The sequence below is a fragment of the Aquila chrysaetos genome, chromosome 22 (assembly GCF_900496995.4).
Source record: "Aquila chrysaetos chrysaetos chromosome 22, bAquChr1.4, whole genome shotgun sequence".
In the NCBI taxonomy this organism is placed as follows: domain Eukaryota; kingdom Metazoa; phylum Chordata; class Aves; order Accipitriformes; family Accipitridae; genus Aquila; species Aquila chrysaetos.
In genome coordinates, this window is record NC_044025.1 from 10644936 (window position 1) to 10668635 (window position 23700).

Sequence of the window (23700 nt, forward strand, 5' to 3'; positions counted from 1 at the left end):
GGCTCCAGCCGCCCAATGGGCTGGTGCTGCGCGGCGGCGGGGCCCGTCACTTCCTGGCCCTGCAGCCGGCGGCAGCGAGGCGAGAGCCGGGGCCGGGGGCGGCGGGGCCCGCAGCCTCTGCCCGGCGCCCGCCACCAACATGCCCTTTGACTTCAGGAGGTGAGTGCGGCCGGGCGAACCGCACACCCCCGCCCGCGGGGCCCGGCCTCGCCCGCCCCCTCGGCGGGGCCGCCCGCTCCCCGCCCGGCCTCCCCCGGCCTCGGCGCCCCCGGCCGGGGCAGTGCGGCGGTGGGCGGCGGTGGGCGCCTTCCCGCCCGGCAGCCCCCGCTTGCCTGAGGCCGCCCCGTAACAGCGAGGCGAGGGCCGGGCCTGTGACCGGCTGGGGGCGAGGTGAAGCCCGAGGGAGGAGGGATGGATGGATTGGATGGATGGATTGGATGGAAGAAGTAGGTCTGGGCAGGCAGGGGACGTGGGAAACTGGGAGGCTCTGCCCAGCGAGCGGGTGTTGTTCTGTAACGCTGTTGTGCAAAGCGAAAAGGAGGTGTGTGGAGTTTCGAGCTCCCCGGGCAGGACGGGTGGAGCGGCGGGGCCCCGGGGGCTGAGGCTGCGCGTGTTGCGCAGGCCCCCGCAGCCGGTGTCGGGGTGAAGGCGCTGGGCCCCTTCTCCTCCCACAGGTCCCAGAGCAGCTTTAGGAGCTCACTCGTAACGGTGAGGCTGCGTGTGAGTAAAGGCGCACGCCATGGCTCTGATGGCTGGGGAACAACGTCGGCGCCTCCACCTTTGGTTTTGAGCAGGTGTGGGTTGTGGGATTTGGCCTTGCTGCGGGGCTCCTGCGTCCTGTGGGCCATAGCAGTCAGTTTCAGATACCAAAGCAGAAGCGAAAAAGACCTCTTTGACTCAAACGGAGCTGAAATAGCAACTGTGGATTCATTTTCTTTTTAAGCCCTTCCGGAACCAAAGATTTGTAACTTTCCAAACTCATAGATGCCATGGGGAAGACGCACAGATGAGTTTTCTCATGTAGGTTTTACTAGAGCATTAATATTACAATAAAAAAGAATATGTTTTTGGGAATTGAGAGATACAGTTGTTGCTTGATGCTTCTCATCATGAGAAGCCGTCATGAACCATACATTTGCACCCCTTTGAGATGACGGGGGAAGCGGTGATATTGCAGTTTTTTAGTTCTCCCAGACAAAAGTTGTGTATTGTATTTTTGCTGTAATTCTAAATCAGGCCTCTCATTTATACAGGCTAACAGGATCTTGTATGTGATCCATGGGGCACTATTGAACATGGAGGCAGTTGCTTCTGAATGAAAACTTGCTGAAGCTGGAAACAGCATCTGCTGGATCATGTGGGATCCGGGGCCCAGAGCCTCGTTTCTGCTTTTGCGTAAAATTTGATAGAAAAATTCTTCTCAGCTTTGGAGACATTCTGCCAGCTGCAAATCCCATTGCCGTCTATTTTCAGACTTGTACAATACCTGAACAATAAGGGATCCTGGGTTGTGGCTGTCACTTTGTAGTAGCAGATAAAGAAAATGTTATTTCAGATGTCTTTGAAAATGTAATTTTTGTTGGGTCTCAGAATGTGCATGTGGAAACACTGGCTCACCAGGAGTAATCATCTTAAGAAGAAGCACTAGTGCTTCACTTTGGAATGGAACAAAGACATTAAGTAAAGGCTGAGTTGCGGAGTTTGTATTCATGAGTTACGAAAACATAGAGGCATCAGTTCAGATCTGCGTTTTAAATATTCACAATTGCAAATAACTTTTTTGTCACTCAGATTGGAGGATTAGAAATAGACACTTCTAAGCACCTGAAATAATGTAAGCTTACTGAAGTTCAGCTTTTCTGCAAAGATGAATTTTTAACAGACTGCTATTGATAACAAGAACTTTATATTTAAAGGTACAGAGAAACTATTGTCACACGCAACAAACCACTTTCCTGTTTTAGAAGCATGAACAGATTTCAGGACCAAAATTTTTGCAAAGGTTAGAGACTATCTTTTAGCTGTTGTGGTTTTTGTTCATTGTGCAGTCAGTGGAACAAAATCTGCTGAGGTTGGAAAATTTTACTGTTGTAGGTAAAGCATGATGCATACATTAAAAAAAATGTACAGTTACTTCCTGACAGCTATAGAACATACAATACAATGCTCTTAGAGAAATAAGGTTACCACCTGTAGCAAGTTTCTGAATGAAGAGGTGACATTTTTCATCATGTAAAATGCAAGGTTTTTCTTTCGGAGTTTTCAACTGTATGTTCTCTTTGGCAGGTACAGTTTGGCACCCTGTCTTTAGCACACACTTTAAAGTGGTTGTTATGCCTATGTATGATTAGAGGGTTGGATTGTTAAGAAGCTTTTAAAATTGCCCCTACATATCTTCTAGAGTCCAAAATTCAGAGGTTCCAAGTGGAAAGGCCTTGTGTTCTTCTGGAGGCCATGGATTTCACTGGTCTGTGCTGTTAATGCATCTGAAGAAATCACTGCTCTGCTAGGGCATTTGGGAAAGCAAGTTCTTTTTTTGTTGTATTCTCCCCTCACTTAGAGCTTTTATTTTTGATATCCTAGAGTGGTAGGACATTGACAGCTAACGTCAGTTGTAGAGGGGGCCATAGTAGACCAGCTAGAAGTTTGGGACTCGATCTCTGTTTCCACACAAAATAGGTTCTTCTAGGAGGAATAGGTTGCCACAGTCTCATCTGGAGAAGATAGAGACACAAATGACAAGTAATGAAACAGCCCATGACCAAAAAAGGTCCCTTTTCTTCACCAACTAGAAGTCAAAGAAAGCATTTCTGTCCATGTGTTCCTATCCCCTAGACTTATGGGTTCATATTTGGCCAGACTGAAGAACCCAAAGTGCTTGAACATGTTTCTTGGAAGTTGTCTCCATGGGTGAGAGTCTGAGGCACATTGGTTAGTATCAGATATAGCAGTAGCTTGTTTTGTTACTTGTACTTTTTTGTACTGTACTTTCTTTTTCTGTAGGACTTCTCTTATCTTGGCTTATTAATAGTTCCCTTTGTTAATATAAAATGCATTTAATTTATAAATAAAATATTTTCACAGTAAAGTAACTTCAAGTGAATAATAATTATTCTGTCCCAAGTATCTTTAGGGTTTTAATAATACTTAGTGCTTACCTAATGCTTTTCATTTTTCAAAGCATTTCATCCGCACTAATCTCTACAGTCCTGCTGTGATATTGGTAAGGAACCAAGTTTTCAGCTTCCAGATTGGAGCCTTCAGTACAGGTCTGTTCAGTGCATGTCACAAGACACCAGCCCTCCAACAGAACTACTAAATCAGTTTGTATTTCCGGAAGGCCTGGTTCTTTCTTATTTTTTAAAACCTATTTGGCTGCAAGAGAGAGAGGGATTTTTCCTTGTTGCCTCTACCCCTGGTTTGTTAGAACTTGTGTCAGCAATGCAGCTTCATACCTATTTGATTGGGGATTTTGAGTTATATTACTGGAGCTGAAAGGGTATTTCCCCCTCAAGCCCTTAAGACCCAGTGTCACCTGTGTACTTACAGCATCTGTGGATGGTTGAAATCATAATTAGATTAAACTGTAAGCCTGGGTCATCTTGAATGGTGATTGTGGGCCAGAAGGTTTCTCACATGTTGTGTGATCCAGTTAGCAGGGAGGCTTAGCTTCAGCAGCGAACATCAGTGCTGGGCTTCAGACTGCTCTGGTGTTGAGAATTACAGAAGTAAAAATGAAGTGACTCTTGTGCACTGGGCGTGGACATGGTAGAGAGAAACATTGCTGCAAGTTTTCTTGAATCTGTTGGCTTTTCTTGGCATCTGCCTATTTGCATGAAAGAGCTACCGATGGGTTTGTAGCAGATACTGAAACTTCTGAACTATTTTGGTAGCTTTAACCGATTAGACAGAAAAACTAAAATAGACCGCTCGGAAATCAAGGTTTTGTTCTAATTGTGGGCAATTCTCAGTTGTGCCCTGGCCACATTTTTGGCATAGAATGGCAAATATCTGTGAATCCTTATATTTAACTGAGAAATTCAGAATTTATTTCCCACAATTAATCATGGTGATGTTTTCAGGGTTTGGGGGGGGGGGGGGGGGTGTTTGATTTTTTTTTGTTGTTTTTTTTACAGCTTGATAACCTGAATGAAGTAACAGTGTGTTATACCTGGATTTTGGAGGTCATGGGAAAGGAACCAGGCTTAGAAGGGATTTAGATTTAAATGCTGATTTAGAGTTGAAGTTCTTTGTGGCAAAGACTGTTATTCCATCTGCACGGTACAACGGCCCCCCCCGAGTCAGCTGTTCTTTGGCACATCTGTGATAAGTGATACTTTTTATGTGGGTATTCTGGTTCAGATATAAACAACATTTTTGCTGTTTTGGGACACAGACAGGTCTTTGCTTTGGTTCCCGTATGTCTTTTTTAAATCAAATTGTCCAGTCATAACCAAAGCTGACATATTTCCAACCTTATTGCCTTTAGGAGAGGCAGTATGTTTGGTTTTAATTTAGACCTGAGAGTTGCGATGGCTAATAGGCAAACTGATGCTTAAGACATCTGACCTGGTGCAGTTGCAAAACCGGTGATACAGACTGCTTCAGCAACATCAGGGAGGTCTGTTTGTTGGCCTTCGATTCCCAACCAGATTAGCAAGGGCAAACCAGTAGATTGTAGGCGATTTGGAGGCTAAGGAGAAAAATCTTTTCTGAACTAAGCAACCCCTTGGACAACGATTTCTCATTCACTTGTGAGCCTAAAGAAAATAGCTTTATTTTAGTCTTCAGGCTTAAGAAAAGAAGGAACAAAGCTGTCTTTTATAATCCTACCATTTTTCTTTCAATAGGTTTGTGAGGGTCATGACTTAGATTTTTTCTGTAACTCCTCAAATCTCACTTAAACTTGCATGGGACTTGTTCGGCCTGTGTTTGAACATTTGCCAGTTGTTAAGGAGAAATGGTGACTACATGATGTTTTGGCACTGCCTAGAAAATATCAAATGTTAGTGGAAATGTACATGTTTGCTCAGGAGTTTTAATTTGGAGTCTCAACCAGCTCTGCGTTTCTCATGGGTCGTGGTGCTCTGTACTCCATCCACCTGCTTGTTCCCTCCCAGCATGTTGTTTAACTGCATTAACACACTTTAGTTCATTTGGCAAAATTACTTGCTGAGCTTACTTTAACAAATGAGCTCACGGTGCCTCTCCTGTAGAAGTTACATGGTGGTGATAGCAGCAGGTAGGTGTGTTCTTGGCTGAAACAGTGCAGGGAGGACAAGAGAGAAGAATAAGCAGCTAAGGCTGGCTGATATGGCTACTCCTGATGAGATGAGTTTTGCCTACTAGTTTGTGCGTAGCAATGGCATATCAAAAAGGTTTGCATGTGCCCCGTACTAAGCTGCGCATGGTCACGCTCACTTCCACAGGCATTGACGTTGCCACTGGTACAATAATGCTGCTCAGAATCTTAAATTCCATGTGTGATTGAGCTGGTAGCCATCCCTTCCTAAATTAATGTCTACATTTATAACTAGTGGCTGTAACATTGTTCTGTGTTGGTTAGATTGTTGCCTCTCTACTCTTGGCAGGGACCTGCACTTTTTCTCTCTAGCTACTGAAGCGATAGCTGACCACTTCATAGCACCTGGTAACTCTGCAAGTGTATTTTCATCTTGAACTGCAGCCATGTCTGGCAAGCATGTTCCACTTCACATTGTGCAATGTCGCTGGTAAACAAGCCTTCCAAGTGGTATTGCTGCCACCTTACGTAATCACCAAAGTTGATTTTGGTGCCAGGCAGTGCCATGACTAACTTTGTTTCAACAATAGCCCTTTGAGGGCACCTGAGAAATTATTCTGCAGTCAGAGCAGTCAGATGGGCAAGCAGAGTTGTACAGACAGAGTCTACTGATGTTTATGCCACAAATAACTGATTATACATAGCATGCATGTGTGTAAATATTTCTTCCTAAGTCTCCCTAATGCATTATTTCTCTTAAAATATAGTAGGAGTCGAAAACTTTTCCTGAGTAAGTACAGAAGTATTGAGGTCTGGCTTTGTAGGAAAGTTTTGTATTGTTCCTTCTGAACTTTAACTGTCCTCCTTTGTTCACTTGTTGATGACACAGATATTTTCTTCATGCCATCATAGTTCATTGCTGTGAAAATGACTGAATCACACTGTAAACAGAGTTGAAGCAATACCACCAGTGTGGACTGAGAAGCTGTCAAAGTTGTTGAGCTTGTATTTTGAAGTGTGCATGTGTATTTTTTAGGCATGTAATTCAAATGATGGAGGTGGTGAGAAAAGAACAGTCTTGCAATGAACAAAGACATAGTGGAATCATCTGGGTTTTTGTCTTCTATCCAAGCACAAGCCCTGAAGTGTTGTCTGGGTATTCCTGTATGGAGCCAGCTGCCCCCAAAATGGAAAACTTGTTCTGCCAAAAAATTAACCACAATCTTGCCACGATCTACAAAACCTTCCTTATACTGAAATGTTGAGTATTTTAGTAGTAATCACAGCACATACACACAAGTAAAGACTGCAGTTAGTCAGACAGTGCGATTTGCTGCATTTGAATTTTGTGTGTTTGGATGTTTGCTTTTTTGTTTGTTTGGTTTTTAAGGATGTTTCCAAATGAGATGTATCTAGTTTAATCCAGAGAAGCCAGAAAGATTGGCATTTAATAGAAGAGCCTTCAAAACACTGCTAATATGGACAGGCATGTAACACTGCTGACAGGATTTCAGGCAGTCATGGTTGCTTAGTATTTATTTAACAGTCATATCCTAAGGCAGATCACTTAGCTTCCTAATTGCTGTCCATCTCTGTAGACCACTGGTTGCTGTGAATAAAGCGAGGTTGGAGAGCCCACTAAAACACCAGTGCGGCCAGTAATGTAAATATGACTTTGTGTTTTCTGGTAAAGGTGAAGTCTCAGAGTCTCAGTCAGATTCCACGTCACTCTAAATCAAATGTGACCCTACTGAACTGAAATCTGAATCTGGCTGCTGCATTATAACAAGTTATATCTGGACTAACAAACACTGGTAAACCTGGTCCCCAACTACAAGTTGCAGCTCTATCCTGGGTCTGTATCAGTCACGTTTTTCTAGTGGGGTAGCATCAATATGGATGTTTCTTAGAAACTGAGTCAAAACCAGGGAATTCACTTGGAAGCCAGATGATGCATATGAGTTGTACTTGCTTGTAGGTAATACAGTTATATGCAACTAAAAAATAGGACTGAGTTGTAGAAGCACAGACAGAAATTCTTATCTCCTTAAGACTGGAATATAAATAGGAGAACCTGCGCTGGTCACTGCAGGTTTATTGATATTCTTGGGTTAGATACTGAAAAAGTACAATATATTTGAATCCCTGCTGGATGCTCTGGGAAAGGGTATGGGTTTTTTGGCTGCTAAGTCTTGTGTATTAAGAATGGCTTTTGTCCTATAGAAATTGCTCTGGAGGAGAAGGCAGACTTGGTGTTGTGTGTGTATACAGCAATGAATGCTATTGTCTACTCTCTCAAGTCAGGGTTCTGCTATTCTTAACTCTTGTCAGCTTCAGGCAAGTAGCAATCCCATTCTGAGTCTCAGTTACTGATAGTTTCAAGGGGACCTTACTTTGCTCGCTCACTTGACAGAGCAGTGGCTGAACGATTTTTCCTTGGAGTGGTTTTCTTGGCCTGGTCCAGCGTGAGATGGTAAGCCTAGCAGACATCTAGGAGTTTCCCTTATTGATATGGAGAAATCTCTGTCGTGCAGTAACATATGGATTGGCCTGTGTGCTTTTGAGGGAAGCCTTATGAAGATGGAGCTATTTTCTTCACACGTTCCCCCCCCCCCATTTTTTTTTCTTCCCCAGATGTTATATTTGTTCATGCTGTTTTGTACAAATCTGATTTGTGTGCTGTCCTAGTGCAGCTGTACTTAAACCTTTCAGAAAGCAGCTTCCACAAACAAAATTTGCACAGTTCTGATACTAAATGAATCTTAGAAGATCTTGTTTCAAGGTGTTCAGCAGTACAAGGCAGCAATGGAGTCTTAATATTTTGTGATTCCTAGAAGCTATGGGAAAGACTATGGTACAACTCTTTTTTTCCATAGCAGTGACCTGGTTATGCTGTGAGTTTTATGTAGGTAATTTCTTGGAAATCACAGTACAACTTTGAATTTTGTTCATTGTCTGCTAGAGATTAGGACTTTGTGTCTGTGGGGAGGGCTGGTGAGCTGGTTACTGCGGCCAGTAGCACCAGCAATACTGGGAACCAGCAGCTGTGGGCAGTGAGATGGAGCTGGAGGAACATGGCAGGAGGTAGAGGAATCTGAGCTGGCAGGTCTCGAGTTGGGAGAGATGTTCAGGACTGGGTGCCTCACAAAAGAGGGAACAGGTGAGGGATGGCAGTGGAGGAAGTGTCTGGGGGATGTGATGGTGGGAGGCGCTGGGATGTGCTGGAGAGCTGCAAGAGCAAGAATCTCTGAGCTTAAGGGGGATGAAGCCTCCGGGACAGGAAGGGTTACAGTCTACTTATGACGTTCAAGTATCTGAAAAATTTACTTAGTTTGGGGAGCAGCCATATATGTTTAATCTTGTTCCCCAGTCTCTCTGCCTCCATTCTCTCTGATCTCCAGAATACAGAGAAGGGCTGGATCCCTTTAAATACCAGTCCCCTTACTTGAACATTTTTTCTTCATGACACTTTTCTCCTGTTTTGATGAAGCAGAGTATAGTTTTCTCACTTTATTAAAAATACATTTCTCTTCCATCCTTCATTTTGACACCTGCTTTCACTGCCTAAAAGGAAATAAAATGCTTGCTGGCAAGACTCCACCATTGAGTATTTGAGATTATAAATACCTTCCTCCTCCTAATTACCTTTGAAATATGTTTGAGCCTAACATTTATTTTGAAAAAAATGTGATGTACCGCTTCCTCTCTTCCATTCTTTAGTGCCACCTAAAATAGTTTGCACTTTTGGCGTATTTCAGCAATAGCAATTGCTCTGCATTCCTGGGCAATAGAGAACGAGCTTCTTATGCACTGAAACAATAAGAGCACAAAATTTAGAACATAGTTGACAAAAAGGTGTTATGCGGGACAGCACAATGGAGTCGGGGAGGCTGGCAGAAGTGAGAAAACAGATCTAGCTCCTTGGAAAGAAACCAATTGAAACAGGAGCAGAATGTATTCATTTTTTGTGCCCTCTTTCTGCAAGTGTTGTGGGGATTCATAGTCTTTTGTCCTAGAAATAAATGGGTTTGGTTTTTTTTTCCTGTACAAAGTCTGTACCTGCTAAGTAACTAGCAGACCAGATGACATAATGCTGCAGAGGCTGATGCCTCCAACGTTCTCTCAGCCCCTTTCCCTAAATGTCCAGTTACCCAAAGGCTGGATTATATAATTAATGACAGTCCTCCGGGCTAACCTTGTTTTCTTGTTCTCAGTACTCCTCCTTGTTTCAGAAACTTCCTCTGTTAGTTTCATTATGTTCTTGGAACTAGAATTAAGAGGGAGGAGCTGGCTGGCAAGGAAGCCTATTCCTACATTTCACTCCTGGGCTTAAAAGTGTGGAGAGTCAGCAGGTCAAAAAAAATACTATGTGGAGGATCATGCTTTCAAAACTGGTGTGATGTTGTGAGTGAAAAGTCAGTCATACAGAATTTGAAAATTGCAGTCTTCACCTGCTTGCAGTACAGATAAACTAGTTTAAAACTACATTAGCCCTTCTACCTCCTTGTCCAGTCCTTCGCATATCCAAGCTTGCTTAAAGTAGTTCAGGATTAAACAGTTCCCAATGCAATTTTGAAGCCTTGAGAGTTTGTCCATTAAAGCTCAGCTTCTGCAGTATGTGTGTTAATATCCTATTGTGTGTAAATGAGGACTAGCCGATTACTTAATGATGTTTGTATATTATCTGCTGTTACGCAGGTGTTAATCTTATAAAATGTGTTAATAACTGCTTGGTATTTACAAGTATCGGCTTATTAGTCCTGCTTTGAATCTGTATTTGCATCTTGAACTGACATTCAGGGCCAAGCTTTGGTATTTGTATATTCAGTGTTTACTTTCTGTGTGAAACTGAGATTAACAGGATCACTAATTTTACTTTTCACATGCTTCGAAGTTTGTGTCCCAATTCACGAAACCATTCCTGATTAAGATTGTTCGTAAATATGCACTCTAGGCACATCCCTGTTACTGAACCAAGGCTTAGCTCTTCCAGTGCACATCCAGTTTGTTTTCATAAGCCCATCTTCTGCAGCTTTCCTTGTACAGATCTTCAAAGAAGTTGGAACTTTGATCAGTAATACTTCATATATTTGCAGAGTTTTTCATCTGTAGATTTCAACGTGCTTGCTGAAAGGTGAGCAAATGTTACCAGGTGCTGCTCTGCAAAATGAAGAAGATGAAGAAGATTTAATTGACTGGAACAGAAATTAGGCAGTGAGTCAGTGCTGGAAGCGGAACAGAATTCAGGTCTGCTGGCTCCCACTACTGCATCCCATCCACGGGATCGCAGCATGGCTGTCCTGAGCTGCTCTCTGCACATTATGTTCTCATCTGCCAGCAGACAGGAAACATAGAAATTTAATTTAAACAAAGAATTAACAATCGCAAAATGAAGTGCTCAGAGTCAGTAGTTCCTATTTTCTTCCCCTGCTGCTGACTTCCTGCTATTGGTTTTCCACTCTGTAAAACAGGGCAATAGATTCCACCTACTTTGTTGGAAGAAGAGTTATTACTTGTTATCTGTGCTGGATTGTGTAGGAGCTGAGTGTTCTTGCAGAGTTGTCGAGTATACGCTTGCCTTTGGATGGGAAGAAAAGAGCACGATCTAAAGAAAGGATGTCAGAATGAAATCTCGAACTAATATTTCTCCATAAAAATAGAAAAATCAGTGCTTCCTATACATGTATAAAGGAAGGCGTTAGAATAAGGCACTTCTACTTGCTTTGGACTGTTTCAGAGTGAATTTACTGGTGTGTAGAAATTCTTCTTTCTTTGATAGATCTGTGAAACAAAATTCTGGATTTTTGTCCAGCACAGGTACAGCGAGGACCATAAGGAATTGAAAATGCATAGGGAGTTGGAAGTCACTGCTGTTGTAAAGTAAGAGAGGTTTTACTTAAAAAGACATGCTGTTCTTGATGTTTCCCCAATTAAAAACAAAACAAAATAATGCAAGAGAATTTATTCTGACAGAATTTCTATGCTGTAAATGTTGTCATTTGATTTTAATGCTCTTTCGAGTGTCCCTGAGAGAAAGAGACCCTCCTGTGTTCTGACATTACCTTGGAGGGAACATGGTGGTTCAGATAGCTTCCCTCTCTCTGTCGTTCAGAGGTCTCTAGCCCTCTTACTTAGGGGTTGCATCTTCTCTCAAGCCCATGCTTTCCTAGTTTAGGGACTTGCTCCAAACTGCTAGTCAGACCGGATCTGACTTTTTTTTGTAGCAGCTTTCAAGCACGTGGGGTACATAATCCAGCCCACAAAATTGCTGAGTAGTCTCCTGTGTCACCTGCCCAGCTGTCTGCTCATTCCTCTCCTCTCTCCCAGTGGAGTTTGATGATGTCCAACCCCCCTCAGGGTCACTAGGCAGAGGGGAGTCTTGCCCCACTTGTTATTTTGTCACCATTGACCCAGATACTACCTGTTCTCCAGGGCCATCTTCTTTACTGTTTTGATTATTTCAAATATTCTGTCGTTAGGCACATGGAACGGGGTAACTGGTCTTTCAGGCCATCTCTGCATACCCTAGGAGTCAGCCTGCTGTTACACGGTTGAATAAAATCAATTTAACAAAAAAAAAAAGGTTTATCTTTTTCTCTCTGGTCCTGGCCACAGTAGTTTTAGGTATGGTTTTAACAACTGTGAACAATAAAAGTCGCCCCCCAACAACTTCAAACAGGTGCCTGGGATTTTATTTTTATTTTTTAAGTAGATGATCTTTTGTTAATCGAAAGAGCACTATGTGGGCAAACCTGACTCAGCTGTACTGTTTATTCTACCTTTATGTTTCCCTCAGCTTGAAGAGTCACATTGAAAACTAAATTGGTGTTTTTAGATTTATCCATTATACAAAAGTAACAGCTTTGCTTTTAAAGATCTTACTGCAAGTGTCTGATGTGCTTTGTAGGAAGGAACAAAGCCAGAAAGGTACACTCTGTGTTAGAGGTACCTGTCTGTGTTTGGGGGAGTGAGGATGTGTGTATAAGCCTGCTTGTTTTTATTTAGAGTTAAATGGCCCCTGAAGAGGTTAAAAGCTACCTACAGCTGAGTGCCTGATGGCTTGTGCTGTTCAGTTGGTGTGGTTGACCTGCTCCTACTGCCCAGCATTCAAAGGCTGTTAAGGCAGCTTTGTTGACAAAGCGGGGATGAATTGTCCCAAAGTCATTATTTGAGAGCAGTGACCCAAGGAAACAGAGGAACAGTTGCTGCCTGTTAAACAACTTTTTTTTTTTTTTTTTAAGCTCTTAGGTTAGGGATTTGATTTTTTGGTTTAAAATCTTTTGTTCTTCTAGTAGCATTGGAGTATTCTATATGCCTTCCTAGTTTCTCTTAATTTTTCTAGCACCTTGTAATATTATTTTTTTTTTAATGTCTGTTTCAATTGAAGAAGCAGTGAGAGATGAAGTCCTGGGGTGGCAATTTCTTCCCTTCTTAGTCTAGTAGCTACAGCCTGAGAATCTGTTTTACCTCATATTTGTGTTGTGGAGTATGGGGAGGCGGATGGGGAGTGCCAGTTACTGGGTGTTTCAGTGGGTGCTCTCTATAAGCCAGCTCTTTTGCTGAGTTGCTTCATGAAACCTCTAAAACAACTCAGGGAACACAGACCCCACACTATCTTGAGCTGTTGGGGAGGCAGGTTTTCTCTTATGCACTTTGTACTTCTGATTCTTAAGCTTTGGTTAGATGATGGACATCTCTTTGCCTGAGCAGTCAGCAGATCACAAAGATATAACTGCTCCTTGACATAAAACAGCATGCCTTTGGTGGGAAGGTTTCTCTAGAAATACCACTGGGTACTAAAGGAAGGGCGTTTCCCTTTTGCCATTAGTCTCCAGCCTGAATGATCTTGCTCTGTGACAACAGTCTCTCCATAGCTTCCTTTTGATTCCATTAATTCACATAGAAGATATCCAATGTGGCCTTTTTTTTTTTTTTTTTTCTTTCCCCTTCTGCCTCCAAGCTATGCTGATTTTGGAGGGCAGAAGGAAGCTTCTGAGACAGACATGGTGATTAAATTCTGATCTTCCCTTTGTAACACCAACCTCCACTAAAGTTTTCCTGGAGAGAGAAAGTGGAGTCTCTTTGTGCCCAGTGATCTTTGAATGTCAGATGGACTTAATCCAACTTGTATTTATCATGACTGAGTTTCTTCCTGCTTCCAGTGTCCTCCTTATGAATGATAAAGCGTTTTATGCGAAGTGAATTGCTGGATTCTCAACTATTAAGTGGTATCTCTGCTAAGAGCTTTAATAGCAGCAGGTATTGAATGAATCATAGTCTGTAAATGTAAACTCTTTTGCTGTCTCTAGGGACGCTTCTTCCAGAGGTGGTAGCAGCAGTAATAAGAGGAGAGAAAGTTGTGCGGTAGCCCATGCTGCGGGCTGGTTGAAAACTCTTCAGAGCCATCGTTCCAGGTCATTTCATGTGCACTTAAACATGTTTCCTGAAGTGGGGTTGAAGTTGCTCATTCTCCTCTCCCCACTTCACACCCACCTTGGTTTCCTGAACTGCTAATGCACCTCTTCTGTCGTGAAATGACAAACTTAAAAATAGATGCAGTTATACAAATCTTGTGGGAAGAGCTGGTTGCCTGTCTCTGCATCAGATCTATAGCTCCTCTGGGGAACCAAATAAAGGTGACTGAACCAACCATCTCTGTTCTCTGAATCATATGTCTGTAATACAACAATATAACAGAAATGTTCAAGGAGGCAGATAGGAAATGGTAAGAGGAAGAACAGAAGTGTGTAGAGTGACAAATCCCAAGGTTATGTCCTTGTCTCCAGGGAAAATTAATCCTTCTCAAAGTTAAGGATGATTCTTCTCTTTAATGGCAGCTGAATAGAAATTCTTAGTTGGCTGGATTCACTGATGTCTACATGAAGTAATTAGAGTCTGGTGTTATTTGGAGGGATGTGGCCTAAAAATGAGTTTATTTAGAATGTCTAAATGGTAGATGGTTTCAAAGAAGAGGAGACACTAGATGTTTTCTAACCTGTTATCAGCCTAAAAATGAATTTATTTAGAATGTCTAAATGGTAGATGCTCTCAAAGAAGAGAAGACACTAGATGTTTTCTAACCTGTTATCAGGCAGAGCTGCCTCAAGATGACTCTTATTGAAGATTAAATGGATGCTGGCGTAGGCTTGACTGTCCAAGGTTGTGTTTGGCAGCTGCCTTGCTCTTTGTGTACCTTCCACAGTACATGTAGTTTTCATCAAAAGCAGTCTGGGATTGTTGTTTTGAATGAATGTACATTCCTACAAATGCACCGTGCAGCAGTTTTTCTATCCACCTGAAAAAGAAACCCAGTAAAATTAACAAATAGAGTGCTTTATATACTTTCAACAAAAAGCACCTTTTTTTTTTTTTTTTTTTTTTTAAGAGTGAGTTTCTTAAAACTTAATGTGTCTACTCTGCATGGGATACCTCTGTGTCATTATATTTCTTGAATGCACCAAGTACAGTGTGTAACGGTAGAAATTCCTTCTTCCACGTTGTAAGTCCATTTACTGGTGAGTACGTAATGAACGGACTTTGTAAGGAACAGGCAAGCTCTTTGTTACGTTAGTCAGGAATTGGTGTGTGTGGAGAAATACTGACATCATGCCTTCTCAGGTTCTTAATGTTTGAGGCCTGCAGCCATACTCTGATCTACTTTTCATTGGTTTACAAGAAGGACTTGACAAATGGGAAAAACCAGCAGCAGTATTGCACTTGAATGTGGGCTCCAGTTTGCTACTTGCTGTTAAACTGAGTAAGGGCATTACCAGCACATGAGCAGAAGCAGAAGGGGAAACAAGCTTTGAAAACTGCTTTAACTGGCTTGTATTGCCCTGTGCAGTGGCAAGGAAACATTTCTTGCATTAAATAGTTCTTAAAAGGCCAGCCTAATCTTGTTTCACTTTGTGGAGCAGAGAGATTTGCCTACAAATTTAGTGTTAGCTGGCATGCCAGGTTTTAGAGCTTGCTTTCTTGGTGTACAAAAGGGTCAGTGGTTTTAGTTTGACTCAGTTGTGTTTTTGAAAAAGTTCTAAAAAGACAGATTTATTCCTGCTTTCTGACTTACACAGCTATCTTGGGAGTGAATTAACCTGTACTGCAGATACGTAAATATTGTGTGAGAAGAGGGAATCTCAACGGAAATCTGAGTGTTACAGCCCATATCAATGCCCCACAGCCTCCCACTGAAGTGCCAACTGCCACTGAAGACAGGGTTTATTATTTCTGTGCTCCTTCGTGCTGCTATTTAAACTTGAGCCCTTGACCAAGGGCCTTTGTTGATCTAGGAAGCCATCTCAGCTTGGGAAGGTGTATTACTCTTCGTTTCTTCAGATAACCAACCTGTCCCTCTGTGTATGTCATAGGTGCCTTGCCTTACTCTTTTGCAATCTGCAGACCCTCTGTTTCTTAGAGCAGTCGTGTTTCTTACCAAGAAGGAAGCAGTCAGGGATGGAGTTTTTGCTGACCCTAAAAGCCCTTTGGGACAATTCAGGTTGTGGGGCTTCACCAGTTGGCTTTTTCTTATCTGGGTTTTCCCCGGCATCTTGGAAACCCTACGGACATCTCCCCCATACCCTTTTTCTTCTCTTTGAGAGACGTTATGGTATCTGATAGATTATGGTGGATATGTTGCTCCCTACTCAAAATGAATGAGGACTTGTCCAGCACTGGGTCTCCAACATGCAGTGTGTTAGAATACAAATGCTTGCTCCACAGTTCTTCAAATTTCTTATTGCAGTAACAACATAATCTTTATAGTATTTTCAAAGTTAACTTTTTGTATCTGTACTCAATAATTCCCCCTTTGTTTAGTTTAGTCAAATCTGCTATAGAATTGTCATTTGTTTGGTTAACTTAATAGTGAAGTTATGTTTCTGCTGTTAAATGTGTTGTTCTTGCAAGTCACTTCAAGTTATTTGTTAATGAAGCAAATTGGTTCAGCAGCACTAGGCCATCTCTTTTTTCAGAGAGATCTCAAAGCTACTGATGTGTAATAAAATTAAGGTAGTTGTTCGCTGTGCACTGGACTCATTATTGAGAGTGAGTAATGTCACCAGGAATTGGTGACCTCAACTTCAATTGTGGTATCTGCTGAAAAATAGATGCCACTTCTAAAACCTGGTTAATATGGGAGGTGGAGAATCAAGCGTTGTTTCAACACCCACATTCTTCTGTGTGAATCACAGCCATGGACCCTTGCTGCTAAGACAAGATGACATGATGTATTTACGCCACCATTGACCTGCTAAAGGTGGAATGTCAGCCATTATACTGATTTTTTAGTTTCTTTTTTAATCTTTGACATCAGAAGTGTCATTTGCTGTAATGGATGGTCATGTCCTCTAAACACCATCCCCTTTCAGTACGTGCTACAGAAGTACCTACGATAGATTCAGCGCGCTTCAAAAAGAAGACTAATGTTTAAATATGCAGTTCTTCTGGGGACAAACATAATCTGCCTGAAGAACAAAAATGTTTTTCCTCTGTCTGTGAGCATTAAAGCTAAATTTCTGAATCATCTGAGGAGTGGAAAGGGATGAAAATTAATGTATTCACTGCTGACTTAAGGTGCCTGAATTCTGTTCTGTGACCAAGTGCCACATGTGAATGTGTTGCACTTTTGCTTGGCTACTTGATTAACTGGAATCCAAAATACAGTCCGAGAGCTGCAAAACAATCTTTCCCTTGCCCCTTAGTTAAATCAGTAAAAACAGACCTTGCAGAAGAGTACATGAAAACATCCCACTGCTGCTCACTCCAGAATTGTGTTTCAGTGCTCCACAGACAGCACTTAAAGCATCTGCTGTCTCTTTGCAGTGACTCCACACAGTGAGTCAGTAGGATAGGGAGATTTATAAGCTGTGCTCTGAATGTCTGCCCTAGGTGACACAGCCAGTGCATTGCTCCTTTGTTTGTGCCAGGGAGGGCTGGCCACTCGAGGATTGCAACAAATGCTGTAAACCGAAGGAGGAATTAGTGTTTTTCCTTTTCTGGTATGAACTCCTTTAGGTATCAGAGTTTTCCTTTGCTACAAGACATTCAAATTTAACCACCGTCTAGTTAGTTCTACTTACAAGTAGTATTTTTTTTTATTGCCTCAAGTTCTTTGCTTCTTGCTCATTAAAAAGTTAACAGCATCTTATGGAGATGCTACTATAGTATTTTATTGAGGCTCTTTTCAGACTCCAAAGATGTCAGAGAGGATTTTTCTGTTTGGAGGGGTGGTAATCTTCAGTGAAATAATGTATTTACTACTTCATTTCCTGAAATATTTCAGATCCAGACTTGAAACAGTTCAGGTGTATATAAAGCACACCCTGGCAGGAAGCCCTGCTCCTAGCAGCTCATGCTGAGGGGGTGAGCTCATCCCTCTTCTCGGGGCAGGCACTTGAAGTATCTCCTCTAGGAAAAAACGGTGTTTAGGGAGACATCTTCTGCCCTCCCTGTCACCCATCTTGTGCTGTCAATCAAATAGATTTGAAAGGAAAGTCAGGAATCACCCCAGGGCTGACAATGTCAGCTTGCTTCTTTCTTTTAGGTTTGACCTACCATTGGCTCTGCATAGCCAGCCTTGGACATGATTTTTTTGTGGCTGTCCCACTCAGATGAGCACTAATGCGTCTGGCTCTGGGTTTTTAAACATTTTCATGCTTTCTGTGGCTCTAGGAGGGCCTGAAAAGTGAACATGAAGAGCATATACTTCTGTCTGAAGAAAAAAATTTTGAATAGCAACAGCCCGTGTTAGTCTAGATATAGCTTTTGAAGTCCTTCTAATACTTACTGGCACATGAAATCTGTCATCCTTTTGTCTGGCTCCACTGAGGTGCACCCATCTGCAATTTTACCTCACCGTCCACTTGTGCAACTGCACTAAAATGAGACACATAATTTCTGTATTTCTGAGAGGACTGTTGCACACCTGTCCATCAGACAGCTGGAGTTCTGCCTCAGACCTGTCTTAATCATGCTAAGGTTTGCGAATTCTCTGTTTTAACCTATTTAGGAATGATCCTTGTGCTGCTCTTCTTTACAGTGCTGTTTTACCAGTTTGTTGACATTCCCGTCAGGAAGGTGAGAAAGTTTTTTGTTAAGTCCTTTCAGTATTGGATTGAGAAGAAAGTATTGTAGCATTCCCTCATGTTAGTTATGAATGTTGGTTCCTGCGAAACTCTGACATTGCCAAACAGCCTTTTTTTTATTTCTTTGTTTGCATCTATGCTTTCCATTGAAAGAAGAGACAATAGATACACTAGATGTGTCAGGAAATTCCTTTGTTATACTGATGACAGCCTAGTTCTATCTTTAGCCTTGTGTTCTGGTATTGCAAGGTCCAGCCTTCCCTTTATGAGGATACATATGACCTGGAGGAAGAACTTTCCTAGCAGAAAGTTTGTTGTTTCCACTCTGCAGCTATGTCAGCTGATTAACTCAAAGATATTACTTCACCTTACAAGTCTTGCCTTTCTGAGCAAAGGAAGAAAGTTGCCAAAAGCTATATATAAACAATGTGCTGGCTGTCCTGTGGAAACTGTACGTATGCATGCTTTGTAAGTGTCAAGTAATGTATCCCTGCATGAAAGCGGGGTAAAGTGCTGCACAGTAGTGCAGGTTAAGAGAGTTCATTTAGCAGTTACTTCGAGGCGGTCAACATGCTGTAAATCTACACCCTGGTTTCTCATGGTCGTTTAGGATATGACTACAAGACTATCAAAGTGGATATTCACAGTGTAGTACAGTGTGTCTTGCTGCATTATAAGCTGGCTGGTATAACCTTTCTGAACATCCAGTCTTCCTCCAGTGTTAGTAATGTCTTCCACTGCTTTGAATGTGGCAGTATCAGAAATCTGTAAGGCAGCTTTTGCAATATACGAGCATGAGGTTCTTCTCTGTTCCCAGGGTACAAATACTCTTCCAAGTGACCAATGCCTCAGGAGCCTGGAGGCTTATTGGAATTTTTACTGCAGGTGCTTGCAGGAACATCTGACCTGAAGGCAAGTAAAACCTGTTCCCCTTTACCATGCATACAACTCCATGGCCTCCTCCCTCATACATTACAAATCATCTGTGGTGTCTAATCCTCATTCTTTTGTCTTCCCAGGACAGTGTAAGTGATCCCCTGAAATGGCTTTAAGCTCTGTGACGCAGGCAAGAAGCTGGTGGCAAAAAGAGAAGAGTTTGTCTAATGGAGTCTAGAAGTTAATTAGATTTTTAACCCTTAGGTCTGATAGGAGCTATGGCTTTCACAAATCTCTGATTTCTTGGGGCTTAGGCTCTCCTGTTACAGTAACTCTTGTCAACTTCATGAATTTGTTTGAGAAGTTTGCTTGATTTACTTATTTATTATAATTATATGTAATTATTGAGGCCTTCTTTGGGGTTCCATCCCCTACTCACTGCTGGAATTTCATCTCTCTGGTGTCTCACAAACATACTTTTCAAGCTGTCATTGAATCCTATGCATTTTGTATCTTCTTCTAACTTGGAGTTTAAATCTGAGTTAACAAGATAGCTCTGTTCCCTGGCCGTGCCAGCATCTCCATAATTCTCTTCAAAATTCAATGTCTTGCTCTCCTTTTGGGCTTCCCACTTGCCCTTCTCTGAATGCATAAACCCAACTGCTGTTTTCATCATCCTGGATCAGACTAAATAAATTCTACTTTCTCAAGCTGTGGCCAGTATCAGATGCTTTATGGGAAGATGCCTCATACCCTGAAGAGTATTGTTCCTTTGTCAAAGTATAAACCTTCCTAATCCAGAGCCTGTCTTTTCCAAGTAAATGAATGTTCTGCCAGGATACTTGCACATAACCAGTCCTTTCTCTTTTGGTCTGGCAGTCTCTTGGACTTACTGGTATCACGTGTCAGTAAGGAAAGTCTATCCAGCAGTGTTTGTCTCTTATACCAAACTTGTCCTTTTCCATTCCCTTGCTGTTAATGTTAATTGCTGTGATCATTTCAGCATCCTCCTGCAACCTTAAATACACCTCCCTTGCTTGCCTTGCTTCCTTTCTGCTGCTTGAGTCAGGTGCTGGTTGTAACCCTTGAAGCTTCTGCGTTCATCCATAAGATCTCAGCTGAGCTTTCCTCCTTCCTCCCTACCATCCAGTCTGCTCTCGCTGCCTCTTTTGCATACATTGTCCACTCTTGATTCTGTGTTATTCCGTAGTGTCTGTCCTTATCTAAAAATGTGTTAATTCTACAAAACAAAGCCATTAAAGCCTTATTCAGTTCTCCTGGTTTGTACTGTACTCTTCTTGTATGTGCCTCTAGACTGTAAGTTCAAGGGTGGGACGCTGTTTGCCTAATGTTCTTTGCCTAGCAAGCTGTGTACACTCACTCTGCTCATACATTAAGTGATCCTTAAAGTGCGTTAAGGGCCTCATGACAACTGTTGCAAATGTGCTGTACTGTGCTTGCAGGGAGGCTTGAGCCTGTAAGTATAGACCCAAGAGTTCTCAAAACTCCAGGTAAATCAGATCCAGAGACTTGCTTAAAGCCCTTTTTAGATGTGTGTCATGGTAGTAGAAGACAGAGGGAATGGAACATTGTGGTAGAAGAGATGGGAAGCAGAATAGCACAGAGGGGGTGGACTGCCTTTTAAGCACTTAAAGCCAGGCAATAAATGTGGCTGGGAGCCATTGATCGCTTTCTGTAGTGTCTTTGCCTAATCCTAGCTTACTTATGTCATGTAAAACTTAATTTGTGGGGTTTGGGTGTTACTTATGTGATTAAAATGGCAGTCTGAGAGGAGAGAACCCTGCCATGACATCAACTTTCCACTGAGTTATTTAAAAAGCTAGATTTTTTTTTTTAACCCTGTGATGGGTCATCATTTTAAGACTAGTAAATATTTCTCATTGTTAAGAACAAACTTCCTTTTATAGTATCCACATGCTGCTGGTTTTACTGAATCCAGCATAGAGCTATTTCCTATTTCTAATTGTTTACTCACACTCAGCAGCTCTTGCATGTTCATGTGCGCGTGCTCTTCCCCCCCCCCAGCTTTTTTAGCCTTGTTGATCTATTATTGTGACTTTGGTGAGACGACGCCAGCTTTCAGCATTTAATGGGCTGTGAGCAGGAATGATCAGCTACTTCCTCTGGCTGTGAGACCATGATGTCATCAGCTACTCGGCGTTGCTTTACCATCCGCTGCTGCTGTTGCTTTGGTGTATGTGGAAAGAATGTAAACAGCACTTTCCAGATGTTCTCAGGGCAGCTGGAGAGCCATAAATGGACTGTTTGGTTCAGGACTATTACTAATCTATTTAGGAGATTGCAGTGAAGAGAGTCATAAAAACATACAGCTCCATGTGTATCCTGTGCAGCATGCTCTGTCAAGTGTATCGCAGTGGGTTGTTGGAATGTTTAAGTGATTACATACCTCGTTCAGGACTTAAGCTGGGCAGGTGAACTATCTTTATACCTGCTTTCCTTCCCTCTCTTACCCTTCCTTCCTCCAGCTTTAACTCCTGAATGAAACACAGCAGCACCGATGTCCTCCTAATCTTGTGCAAGGCAAATGCTGTTTTGTTCACCCAGAGTACCTCCAAGTTGTAAGTAATCTCAACAGATGAAGAGTGAAGAAAGATGATCTAGTTTTTAAACTCTCAGTGTAATACTTGCTGTATTAGGACCTACTGAATAAACATGGGGGTGTTTCATCTTGGTGCAGTATAGAATAGGAATTTGGAAGCTGGTGTCTCTCATGCCTCTCCAGGGCTGGAAAAAGCATCAAATCTCACCCACTTGTGCTATATCCAAAAAAAGTCTATTTTGGGGGAGAACCAGTCACTTCCTTCTTTAGGGTGTGTGTGTGTTTTCAACGCATTAATTAATTTTTATCGAGTGGTGGAGAAACTGATGTCAGAGCTGCATTGCGACTGGATGTTCAGTAACACAAGGTTGTAGGAAATAATACAGCTAACATCATAAGCACAGTGAAAGTTTAACCATGGAGAGTTTAAAATAGCAAAGCTGAGCCATATGGATATTAAAAGATATGACTGAATCAAAACAACAGTCTAATATTAAACTGGATTTTGCTGGGGGAGTGGCAAACTTCTTGGGTTAATTTCTGTTATGTATCCAGTGTCCAAGGATAGGCTTCTTGCCTCAACACCTTGATTTCTGACTTTGGTATTGTCAATTTCTTGGCTGTTGCAGGATATCAACTACAAGGAGCAATATAGGTTGTGTCTCGCTGTTTTTTTGCCAGGCCTCTTTATTCAGGAGTCTGTAGAGTATCCTTTTCCTTTTACGGTGGTCTATAAACTTGTCCAGCATGACTGCTTCCCTGGCACCTCTCACAGTTCAGATTGCACAGATCCATGACAGCAAGGCAAGAGGGAGGTGGAGAGAAGTGCTTTGGAAATTGGAGCCAAGGAGGAGCTCGGTTACATAATTGTACAAAAGAAAAAGGATTTTTTGTTTTGTTTTGTTTTTCCTGCTCATATCCTTCTGCAAACTGAAAAAATGTTGGAAAGCTGGATGGAAAAACTTTCACATCATTCATCCCTGTGGGGACATGAAATGTACTGAAATGTTCCACCTGTTTTATGGCTGATGCTTTTCCTCTTTCAGGTTTGACATCTACAGGAAGGTGCCAAAAGACCTTACACAGCCAACCTACACAGGGGCTATTAGTAAGTAACACTTCTTTTTGATGTCCTTGCATACCCCTGGTCTAAAATTAAAGATCGTTTGGCTTTTCTGTCTCCAGGGTATTTTTTTAAAGGGATATTAAACACTGGAAAGGGTATCCTTTGTTGCTGAGACAGCTCATTTTGCCCAATCTGCAGTCATACTAAACAGTGGAGTAGTTTGCATGGATTCAGAATCTCAACAGCAAAAAGTAGTAAAGATATATTGTCATGAAGGGGAGCTTCTAAAAGCTAGCACTGAAATACCCACTCTGCTAGCTACTGAGGTAGCTAGAGAGCTTTTTGCTAGTGTCTTCCCATGAACAGAAGCTGTAAGTCTGCTCCAAACACTGGTGGGGAGGATGACTGCAGATTATTTTACCTCTCTCTGGTAGGCATCCCCTCAGTCAGTGTGAAAAACAACTGGTAACAGTTGGATTCACAGTTAGTGTACCCAGACGTGCGTTTGCTGAAGAGACTTGAGGAACCAAACTAGTGCAAACAGGGAATCCAGGTTCTGCATCAGTAAGGAGCAGAGTGGGTGGCAATATGCAGTGGCCAGTGGTGGAGATGATTTGGGAAACATGTATTTCTCTCACAACGTACTCAGGGGATTCATCTGATGTTGTAGGTGGGACTAGTGAGCAGAAATCTTATTTTGTTGTTATTTGTCATGCTTTTAAAGAAGAAAATTTGCTTGGTCAGAAACCACTGATAGTGATCCACTCTCACTCCTGTGCATCAATACATAGACTTTGGCTGATATAAATCTCTTGCCTTGGGCCCCTTTTCCTTCCTTCCTCTTCCTGAGGGA

At 42.1% G+C, this 23700-nt stretch overlaps 1 protein-coding gene and 1 long non-coding RNA gene across 2 annotated transcripts in view; both read left to right on the forward strand.

The window, feature by feature from the left end:
* Positions 1–29: 29 nt before the first annotated feature.
* The window catches only part of ERGIC1 (endoplasmic reticulum-golgi intermediate compartment 1), a 59557-nt gene continuing 35886 nt past the window's right edge, over positions 30–23700 (forward strand). The window contains exons 1-2 of the mRNA XM_029997856.2: positions 30–159; positions 22828–22889. Coding sequence (XP_029853716.1) covers positions 140–159; positions 22828–22889 — 82 coding nt within the window. The 5' untranslated portion in view covers positions 30–139. The remainder of the gene's footprint in view (positions 160–22827; positions 22890–23700) is intronic.
* Positions 220–3088, forward strand: LOC115334081. The gene is made up of 2 exons (XR_005931122.1): positions 220–1020; positions 1254–3088. It is a non-coding gene; the product is annotated as an uncharacterized LOC115334081 (long non-coding RNA).